We start from the raw sequence: 11,015 nt of genomic DNA, 5'->3' as shown, positions 1-11,015 counted from the left end.
TCATGGTCTCTGTGTATGTAATGTCTTCTGCAGTTTCCACAGTATGCATCCGATGAAGTGAGCTGTAGCTCACAAAAGCTTATGCTCAAATAAATTGGTTAGTCTCTAAGGTGCCACAAGTACTCCTTTTCTTTTTGCGAATACAGACTAACACGGCTGTTACTCTGAAACCACTCATAATCCCAATAAAAGCACAAGGAACATGCTGTTGGGAATATTGGGTTTCTTTATTGCTGTTGCATGATTTTGCGTGACTTGTTATAAAATAAAAAAGAAAATTTTTAAAATGTTAGATATGGGATTACGTGTATCCACACAATGTGAATGTCTCCAGTACACTGCCCTAAAGAAAAGGCATTTATGATGTCTGGTGGTTCTGCAGTAGTAAAGCACAGGTTTATCTAACCTGATATGTTCACATCCTTGAAGATGCTAGTATGTAAACAGGTGATGGACTGTGCCAAACAGTCTCCTTTCTTTCTTTTTTTTTTTTTTAACTCATGATGCTTGTCCTCACTACTTGGAAGGAGATTATTCCTTCCCTAAAATACCCTAATTTTAGTATCAGAGTCCCCCTGCACCAAACTTTGTAATCTCCTAATCCCTGATTTGGGGATGTGCAAGCAGATTTCTAGTTCTTCAATTAGCCTGGAAGAGGACTCTGGCCCTTATTTAGAGTGGAAACCTAAGTTAGTAGCTGATGTGGTAAGTAAAGGTGATATTTTTCAGCTTTCGCTAAAAGTGTGTGTGTGTGTGTGTGTGTATTTTATAAAGGTGGAAGGACATCAGAGCAGTCACTAGAAGCACACACATCTTAATATATGATGAGAGAATAAATACTTCACTGTTTTATATATAGGTCTTGAAATGCTTTTAACACTTAAGGCTAGATTCCCAAAAGGGTTTAGGCTTTGTGGTGCTCATTGTCACAACACCTGATAAGTGTTAGAAAAAAATCACAGGACTAGCATTGTGATAGGGCCTGTGTTAGGTACCTAGGACCCATAAACAATGCATCAGGGTGGGGGGAAGTGGTATGTGAACCACAGAAACTACCATGGTAGGTGGAGAGCTGCCTAAACTAGCCAATGGGAGATGCTGTTAAGAGCTGTATGTCACTTAAGTCCCTAGACCCGTTCCTTCATCCAGGTTGCAGGGAAGTGCCTATCTCTGCTAGCAACTCACAAACAACTAGCAATTGCTTCTGAAGTCAGGTGGTTTAAGCACCTAAGTCATTTCTTGTGATGAGTTAAGCATGGGTTGCATGCCACACAAAATGGCTGGAAGTGGAGGTGTCTGCCTTAAAACTTTTTGCTCAGGGGTTAGAGCACTCACTTGGGATGTGGGAGTGAGGTTCAGTGTTCCCCACAGCAGGAGTGGGGGAGGAGAAAGGATTTGAACAGGGATCTAGCTTTCAGGAGAGTATTCTGATTACTGAGCTATGGGATATTCTGATACAGGCCCCTTCAGTCTTTTGATGAAGCTGTTCCATTGTGGATACATAGCCAGTGAAGCAGAGGCTCTTGATCTTGGGTCTCCTGCCTCCTAGATACGTACCCTAATCACTGGGTTACAGACTAATTCTCTGCCCAATGACTCAAACAGTTAATACTGATCATTAAAAAGTTGTTGGGCCAGAAACAACTCAGAAAAGGTGAAGTTGATCTCTTAGGAAAGGGGGGTTAAATTCAGGAATTTGAGCACGATCTGTAGGGATTATTGTGTAGTTTAGCGGAATCGTCATGCTTTGGAATAGGGGATTCAGCTAAACCGTGTCTGGTCCGCGCCCTCTTCTGTTTCAGCTGGGTGGGGCATCGAGCGACCCGTGGCTGCATTTCTGCGGGATCAGGTGCGATCTGGACACGGATTGAACCGCTAAGGCGATTGCAAGGGGAGGATGTATCTGGTCTGGGTACTTGAAGTTTGAAGATTCATGTAGTAAATCTTGGGGGACTTAGAAACACACTCCCCTGCAATGGGACCCCAAACGAGGACCCACCCTAGTCAACCCCATTCCCTCCCTTCCACTGCACCCCGCTCTCTCCCTGTGCAGGGCGCCACTCTGGCTGGGGGACTGTCAGCGCGGCGGAACCTTGGTGTCGCGGCTGCCGCGGGCTGGCGGGTCGCTTTTCGGGGCGGTACCAGCTGTTGTCCTTGAGCTGGCGGGGCCGGGTGCGTCGCTGCGCGCGGTCCGGGCACCATGGTGTTCTTGCCCGACGAGTCGCGGGGGCTGCCCCCGCCGCCCATCGTGAACAGGAACTCGATGTGGCTGGGCCTGGTGGGCTGGGCGACGGCGCTCGTGGACAACGCCTTCAACCGGCGCCCGGTCATACGAGCTGGTGAGGGAGGAAGGAAGGAAGGAGGGAAGCTGGCGAACGGGGCCTGCGGTGGGGCTGGGACTCGGACTGGAGAGCCGGCAGGGGCAGGAGGGAGGCTGCGGGGTGTGGGGGCTGAGAGGCTGGTAGAGGGAGGGGGGCTGGGGGGCTGAGAGGCTAGTAGAGGGAGGGAGGCTGTTGGAGGGGGGTTGAGAGGCTGAGCTCAGGGGCAGGGGCTGAGAGGCTGTTGGAGGGAGGGGCAGGAGGGAGGCTGCGGGGGGGGCTGAGAGGCTGTTGGAGGGAGGGGCTGGGAGGCTGTTGGAGGGAGGGGCAGGAGGGAGGCTGCGGGGGGGGCTGAGAGGCTGTTGGAGGGAGGGGCAGGAGGGAGGCTGCGGGGGGGGCTGAGAGGCTGTTGGAGGGAGGGGTAGGAGGAAGGCTGCGGGGGGGGGCTGAGAGGCTGTTGGAGGGAGGGGCAGGAGGGAGGCTGCGGGGGGGGCTGAGAGGCTGTTGGAGGGAGGGGCAGGAGGGAGGCTGCGGGGGGGGCTGAGAGGCTGTTGGAGGGAGGGGCAGGAGGGAGGCTGCGGGGGGGCTGAGAGGCTGTTGGAGGGAGGGGCTGGGAGGCTGTTGGAGGGAGGGGCAGGAGGGAGGCTGCGGGGGGGGCTGGGAGGCTGTTGGAGGGAGGGGCAGGAGGGAGGCTGCGGGGGGGGGCTGAGAGGCTGTTGGAGGGAGGGGCAGGAGGGAGGCTGCGGGGGGGGCTGAGAGGCTGTTGGAGGGAGGGGCAGGAGGGAGGCTGCGGGGGGGGCTGAGAGGCTGTTGGAGGGAGGGGCAGGAGGGAGGCTGCGGGGGGGGCTGAGAGGCTGTTGGAGGGAGGGGCAGGAGGGAGGCTGCGGGGGGGGCTGAGAGGCTGTTGGAGGGAGGGGCAGGAGGGAGGCTGCGGGGGGGGCTGAGAGGCTGTTGGAGGGAGGGGCAGGAGGGAGGCTGCGGGGGGGGGCTGAGAGGCTGTTGGAGGGAGGGGCAGGAGGGAGGCTGCGGGGGGGGGCTGAGAGGCTGTTGGAGGGAGGGGCAGGAGGGAGGCTGCGGGGTGTGGGGGCTGAGAGGCTGGTAGAGGGAGGGGGGCTGGGGGGCTGAGAGGCTAGTAGAGGGAGGGAGGCTGTTGGAGGGGGGTTGAGAGGCTGAGCTCAGGGGCAGGGGCTGAGAGGCTGTTGGAGGGAGGGGCAGGAGGGAGGCTGCGGGGGGGAGGGGCTGAGAGGCTGTTGGAGGGAGGGGCAGGAGGGAGGCTGCGGGGGGGGCTGAGAGGCTGTTGGAGGGAGGGGCAGGAGGGAGGCTGCGGGGGGGGCTGAGAGGCTGTTGGAGGGAGGGGCAGGAGGGAGGCTGCGGGGGGGGCTGGGAGGCTGTTGGAGGGAGGGGCAGGAGGGAGGCTGCGGGGGGGGCTGAGAGGCTGTTGGAGGGAGGGGCAGGAGGGAGGCTGCGGGGGGGGCTGAGAGGCTGTTGGAGGGAGGGGCAGGAGGGAGGCTGCGGGGGGGGCTGAGAGGCTGTTGGAGGGAGGGGCAGGAGGGAGGCTGCGGGGGGGCTGAGAGGCTGTTGGAGGGAGGGGCAGGAGGGAGGCTGCGGGGGGGGCTGAGAGGCTGTTGGAGGGAGGCTGCGGGGGGGGCTGAGAGGCTGTTGGAGGGAGGGGCAGGAGGGAGGCTGCGGGGGGGGCTGAGAGGCTGTTGGAGGGAGGGGCAGGAGGGAGGCTGCGGGGGGGGCTGAGAGGCTGTTGGAGGGAGGGGCAGGAGGGAGGCTGCGGGGGGGGCTGAGAGGCTGTTGGAGGGAGGGGCAGGAGGGAGGCTGCGGGGGGGGCTGAGAGGCTGTTGGAGGGAGGGGCAGGAGGGAGGCTGTTGGAGGGAGGCTGCAGGGGCGGGGGGGGGGGGACAGGACTGAGGTTGTCTGTTGGGCTTTAGGAGAGACTGTTTGGGAGGCAGTAGGGAGAAGATGCCTGGGGTGAGCTGGTGGGGATTGTGTGTGTGGAAGGGGATTCTGTAGGCAGTGATCTAGGAGGGACCAGTGAATAATTCCTGGTGGAAGAAGGGATTTATTATTATTTTATTTATTGTGGTAGGTCCTAGGACCCCCAGTTGTGCACCAGGGCTCCACTGTGCAAGGCATGGTACAAACACACCAACAAAAAGATTATCCCTGCCCCAGGGCTCGAGCACCCGCAGAAAAAAATTAGTGGGTGCTCAGCACCCACTAGCAGCCAGCACCTCCTCCCCACCGCAGTCAGCTTTTCCACAGCTTGCATGAGGCACTGAGGGGGAGGGGGAGGAGCAAGTGCAACGTTCCCCTCTGGTGTTATCTGGACCGGTGATCTGTTAGGTCACTCCAATCCTTGACTTTGGGAACCAGCCTGACCCCGCTCTGCTGTGAGAACCCCCACTGCTGGGCTGTTCACGTCCAGCCTTTGGCATGTAAGCTGTTCCATGGATTGTGCAACCGAATGACATTAGCCAATATTTCTGGTCACAGACACAACCCTAGGAACCTCCATCTTGTAGTGTCCAGTTATGCCCGCTGGACTCTGCAAGCTTATATGAGTTGGTCCAGTTAACAAAGAAATTGATATGTACCAGGCTTGTTATCCCAAGGGGAGACTCTGACACACCTCAAACCAAACTCACTGCTTCAGGTAGAATAAACAAACATCTTTATTAACTAGAAAGATAAATTTTAAGTGATTATAAGTCAAAGTGTAACAAGTAGGATTTGGTCAAATGAAATAAAAGCAAAACGCATTCTAAGCTGATCTTCACACTTCCAATGCCCTTACAAACTTAGATGCTTCTCACCACAGGCTGGCTGGTTGCTCTTCAGCCAGGCTCTCCCCTTTGATCAGTGCTTCAGTCGCTTGGTGTGTAGGTCTGTAGGTGTAGGTGGAAGAGAGAGGAAGAGCATGGCAAACATTTCTCCCTTTTATCATGTCTTTTCTTCCCTCTTGGCTTTGCTCTCTTCTCTGCCCCCCTGCCCCCTTCAGAGTCAAGTGAGCATTACCTCATCACAGTCCCATACTGACCAAAGGAAGGGGGGTGACTCATTCAAACAGATTCTTTTGTTGTTGCCTAGGCCAGCGTCCTTTGTTCCTGTGAGGCTGGGCTGGGTTTGTTTCATACCTGCCCTGATCAGGTGTGAACTCCCTCTCTGCTCTTGGAGAGTTTTTGCCTGCGCTCATTTTAAGCCATGAGGATACATTTTCAGCCTCATAACTATATACATGAAATTATAACCTATAACATTGCTGTAACAGTTATTATAACATCACTATACCAACAGTGTTCAGTGTATCATGAGCCTTCTGAAGACACCCAACGTGACAAACTTTGCATTGGATACCACACAATCATTTTACAAGGATGAACATGGGGGTGCTGGGTGTTCATCCGAGGTACAGAGTGTCCCAGCGGGGATGGGGTGTGCTCAGGGGAGGGGGCAGAACTGGGTGGGAAGAGGTGGGATGGGGTGGGAAGAGGCAGAGTGGGGGCTTGGGAGAAGGGAGGTGGGGCAGGGCCTGGGGCAGAGCGGGGGCGGGAAGAGGCAGGGCAGGGGTGGGGACTTGGAGGAAGGAGTTGGGTGGGGGCGGGGCCTTGAGTGGAGCAGGAGTGGGAAGGGGCTGGAGTGGGGACTTGGAGGAACGGGTTGGGGCAGGGCCTGGAGCGGAGCTGGGGGGTTGAGCACCCCCGGGGCCTTGAGGAAGCCAATGCCTGTGATGGGGTGAATCTACACCTCATTGAGGTATCTAATACCTATACACCCCCAGCCCTGACAGTGCCCCTGGGCCTACAAGGCAGATGTGAGACTCTTACCAATAATGCCTCTATCTCTCCCCATTTCCTGTGGGGGGCTTTTTCCACAGCTACTGTCAGCTGACAGGTGTGGACTCTGATGGGAATCTTTCCATTTTCCACTTCGCTTATCCTGAACACTTGGTAGTGACAGTCTCATCTGTATCATGTATCCCTGGTTTTATTCTGGAAGATGAATGTGATCAGACTCAGAGCCCGTCAAGACCTCCTCCTCTGTAGTCCTAGGGATCTAGGTGTATGTCTATCGATCTTGACTGAGGTTTCAGATGAAGGTGTAACACCATCATGTCCACTGCCCAGTCCCTAATGGTACATGGGAAAATTCCTTCCCTCCACCCCCATTCCTGGTGATCCGTTCTGTGCATGTGAGCAAGCATTGTCCTAATCCTAGTTAGGCATCTACTTCCATCAATATCCTGGGAGCCCAAGTAATCATTTGTCTTTTTCTTGGGGATTCTTCCTGTATCCAAGTTACTAATCTCCAGACCATGGCTCCAATAATAATAAAATCAGATTGTGCAAAGTCACCTGTAATAAATATTCAGCAATCTGGGTGGCTTTAATTTAAATTGGAATCTTAAACATAGTGACTGTTGCAGCCTTCATGTTGAAGGCTGATACCTTCAGAATGCATCCCTAGTATCGATGAGACTAAGGCTGCTATTTTTCTGGGTCTGAATTTTTAACAAACACATGTTGAAAGCAGGGGGAAAGAAAAATCATAACTTCCATGTGTAGCAATGATATCTATAACATTACTTATCATTTTCTCTGGATTTTTTTTCCACGTTGCAGGAGTACACCGTCAGGTCCTGTATGCCACTGTGGGCTGGTGTGTTGGATATTATATCAGTAAACGTGCAGACTATATTCATGCTAAACTGGACAGAGATCTGATGGAATACATTAGGCAACATCCGGAAGATTTTAAGGAAAAAGGTATACTGAGTTGCTGTTTTAAGAAAGACATTGCAAACTAGTTAATAGGTGATAAATTCTGGTATGCCCAAGTCAGAATACAGTCTTTCAGAACAGGCCACAACTGGCTAGTATCACCTCTTTGACTGAGTCACAATTTAAAGTGATCTAGAAAGTCAGGAAAGTTATGATAGAGAAATGGACCTTTCTTACTCAACAGATCTGCTGCCTTGGTGGTTTTCTGTTGTTTCCATTTACTTCACTGAGGAAATAAGCTTTTAATAGTAAGCACTGCAGAGGCAATATAGCTGTGGAGTAGCAAACTGAATTATAGATGTTAGAGATGTCGGAGACCTAATTTATGATTTTTTGTATTTTGGTAACCAAGACTGGGGCCCTTCTTTACTAGGCACTTTGCTAACTTATGGTGAGAGATGGCCCCTGACCCAAACAGCTTACCATCTAAATGATAGTAGGTTATCCATTGTGGGGCTGTTCTCCACAATATATGTTGTCCCTTGTGTTTCTGGGTTTAAACATCCCATTTAATTGGCTTCTACCACCTCCTCTGGATGCTGTTCCATTGCTTCAAAGGTTTTACTAGATTCTCTGATCTTATCTGATACCAGTAGGAACTGTCTGTTAAATTCCCACTACAGCTCTAGTGGGTGATGATATGACGCAGACCAAACCCAGCTTGTTTTTCAGATCCACTTCGACAGCTGGGAACTAGGTAGGGGGAAATGACTTTGTATATTTTGTTCTGGAATAATTGAGAGAACGAATGTGGACCCTGCCTCCCTCCAGAGGGCCTTCGTACAGAATCACACTTCAACTTAAATCTCCATGAACTGCGGTGTTTGCATCAACAGCATCCTTTGGCCAATTTTTCAGAGAACTATCCACAATGATTCCAAGATCTCTTTCTTGAGTCGTAACAGCTAATTTAGACTCCATCATTTTATATGTATAGTTGGATTTATGTTTTCCAATGTGCATTATTTTGCATTTATCAACATTGAATTTCATTTTGTTGCCCTGTCACCCAGTTTTATGAGATCCCTTTGCAACTCTTTGCAGTCTGCATGGGACTTAACTATCTTGAGTAGTTTTGTATCATCTGCAAATTTTGCCACCTCACTGTTTATCCTCTTTTCCAGGTCATTTATGAGTATGTTGAACGGCACTTGTCCCAGTACAGACCTCTGGGGACACCACTATTTATCTCTCTCCATTCTGAAAACTGACCATTTATTCCTGCCCTTTGTTTCTGATCTTTTAACCAGTTACCGATCCATGAGAGGACTTTTCCTCTTATCCCATGACACATTACTTTGCTTAAAAGCCTTTGTTGAGAGACCTTGTCGCAGGATTTCTGAAAGTCTAAGTACAATGTATCCACTGGATCACTCTTGTGCACGTAGACTCATAGACATTAAGGTCAGAAGGGACCATTATAATCATCTAGTCTGACCTCCTGCACAATGCAGGCCACAGAATCTCACCCACCCACTCCTGCAATAAACCTCTCACCTATGTCTGAGCTATTGAAGTCCTCAAATCATGGTTTAAAGACTTCAAGGAGCAGAGAATCCTCCAGCAAGTGACCCGTGCCCAATGCTACAGAGGAAGGCGAAAAAACCCCAGGGCCTCTTCCAGTCTGCCCTGGAGGAAAATTCCTTCCTGACCCCAAATATGGTGATCAGCTGAACCCTGAGCATGTGGGCAAGACTCACCAGCCAGATACCCAGGAAAGAATTCTCTGTCGTAACTCAGATCCTACCCCCATCTAACATCCCATCACAGGCCATTGAGCTTATTTACCATGAATATTTACCATGCTTTTCTGAAAATCTAAGTACACTATATCCACTGGATCCCCCTTGTCCACATGCTTGTTTACCCCCTCAAAGAATTCTAGTAGATTGGTGAGGCATGATTTCCTTTTACAAAAACCATGTTGACTCTTTCCCAACAAATTGTGTTCATCTACATGTCTGATAATTCTGTTCTTTGTTATAGTTTCAACCAATTTGCCCGGTACCGAAGTTAGGCTCACTGGCCTGTAATTGCCAGGATTGTCTCTGGAGGCTTTTTTTAAAAATTGGCATCACTTTAGCTGTCCTCCAGTCATTTGGTGCAGAAGCTGATTTAAATGATAGGTTACAGACTACCAGTTAGTAGTTCTGCAATTCCACATTGAGTTCCTTCAGAACTCTTGGGTGAATACCATCTGGCCCTGGAGACTTTTTAATTTATCAGTTTGTTCCAAAACCTCCTCTGACACTTCAGTCTCACAGTTGCTCAGATTTGTCACCTAAAAAGAATGGCTCAGGTTGAGGATTCTCCCTCATATCTTCAGCCGTGAATACTGATGCAAAGAATTCATTCAGTTTCTCCACAATGGCCTTATCCCCCTCTAGTACTCTTTTAGCATCTTGATCGTCCCATGGCTTCAACTTTGTTCCACTGCTATAATTTTAATAGTTCTGGAATATTGTCTCCTCATGCAGTCTAAAACTGTTGGCATAGAGGTAGGAAAGGAGGGCAGTTAGTGTGCAGCTGTGACCATTCTTTTCAGAAACTGATGAGAAATGGCTAATGAACCCACTGTGATCCCTTTAGAGGCAGGCTGGAAATTGTACTGAGATTAACGTAGTGAACCATAGACTACTTCTCTGTGATTCAGGCTTTGTGTGCACTCATTATAGATTACATTTGTTTGCAAGAATGGAAACTTAGCTCTTGATCAGTCACTAGGGTGCCATTGTGTGTGTGTGTGTGTGTGTGTGTGTCAAAAGTAAAAGGCATCAAGCTAGCGACAGACCTATTCTGAGTTTTCTCCTTTCTGAAGGGTCATGGAGAGGATAGGGGTGTTTTAACTCCTCCTATAACTTTTTCAAGACATACCTTTTGCCATGGTTTTATTTCCCTTCCCACTTAACACAACCCCATCTTCTGCTAGCCACATTCGCCAAAACCTGCCTGTCAAGCAGAGGGGAAAACTGCTTCTTCAGAGGGTTTCTTCATTTCCCAGCCGAATCAGATATTAAGTGGAGTTTAGCCTGATTACTTCCTCCCCAAACTCTGGGTGTTAAAAGCCTGATTCAAAGTCCATTGAATTCAGTGCAACATTCTTCATTTGGCCAGGAGCAGTAATCCTCAATTTAACTAGATTGCAACGTTCACTTTATCGACAAACATGCCAGGTGAAATAAGCCTTAGTAGAAACGTTATGGCTCCATAGTACAATAGAATCTTGCTAACTAGCTTTGCCTGAGAGAGCCATGGTGACTGAATTTTAGAAAATTAGCAATGATGGGAAGAGGGACTCAAGTTTACTGCCTAGCAAAATATATTTGGTTAAGTGGAGTTTAGTTATGCTTTTCCATTATGAGCCAGTAAATATTCTGTAGAAGTAATGAAGTTCTTGATAGTGAGACCTCTTTACAGGGCTCTGCTATTAAATCTTCACTGGGAAGGGGAGAGAGGAATGTTTAGTTTGTGAAGCAAAGTGCTACTGTAGTAAAGCCTGATCCAAAACCCACTGGAGTTAATGAAAGACAGGATCCCATTGACTTCAGATGACTTTGGATCTGGCCTGTAGCAGATGTTCTGATTTACTGATTATTGATCAATAACAAACCCTCTCTAAATGCTGAATAAGCTTTCGTAATTGTACTTGATTACCTTTTGTAGATAAGAAAATCCTAGCTGAGGTGCTGGAGGACTTCCATCCAATTCGCTGAAAACTTCTCAAGAACTACAGACTTGTTCACCAGATCGTGTTTCGTGAGACCACTCCCAAATATATTTGAGCAGACTGTATGTCAGTTATTGTTCAAATACCACTGGTTGAAAAACAAAACAAAAAAACCACACTTACTGTATTCTTATAATTAAAACTATGAATAATTAGTGTGTTCCATTTGTTGTTAATATTTAT

The 11,015-nt window shown here is 49.7% G+C and overlaps 1 protein-coding gene across 2 annotated transcripts; it reads left to right on the top strand.

The window, feature by feature from the left end:
- The first annotated feature begins 2,064 nt into the window (after positions 1 to 2,064).
- Positions 2,065 to 10,987, top strand: NDUFC2 (NADH:ubiquinone oxidoreductase subunit C2). Of its 2 annotated transcripts, none has more exons than XM_007067415.4 (3): positions 2,065 to 2,339; positions 6,947 to 7,090; positions 10,769 to 10,987. In XM_007067415.4, exons 1-3 carry the CDS (start codon positions 2,201 to 2,203, stop codon positions 10,816 to 10,818), a joined length of 333 nt encoding a protein of 110 aa, XP_007067477.2. In that variant the 5' UTR covers positions 2,065 to 2,200; the 3' UTR covers positions 10,819 to 10,987. The 2 variants fall into 2 exon arrangements, with proteins under 2 accessions (XP_007067477.2, XP_037742809.1); XM_037886881.2 differs by lacking the exon at positions 10,769 to 10,987 and adding an exon at positions 10,035 to 10,153 and having other exon boundaries at positions 2,130 to 2,339.
- Positions 10,988 to 11,015: the final 28 nt, after the last annotated feature.

This window comes from Chelonia mydas, chromosome 1, assembly GCF_015237465.2.
Source record: "Chelonia mydas isolate rCheMyd1 chromosome 1, rCheMyd1.pri.v2, whole genome shotgun sequence".
Classification (NCBI taxonomy): Eukaryota; Metazoa; Chordata; order Testudines; family Cheloniidae; genus Chelonia; species Chelonia mydas.
The sequence above is the reverse complement of the archived record's forward strand: the minus strand, read 5'-3'. Positions and strand labels throughout refer to the sequence as shown.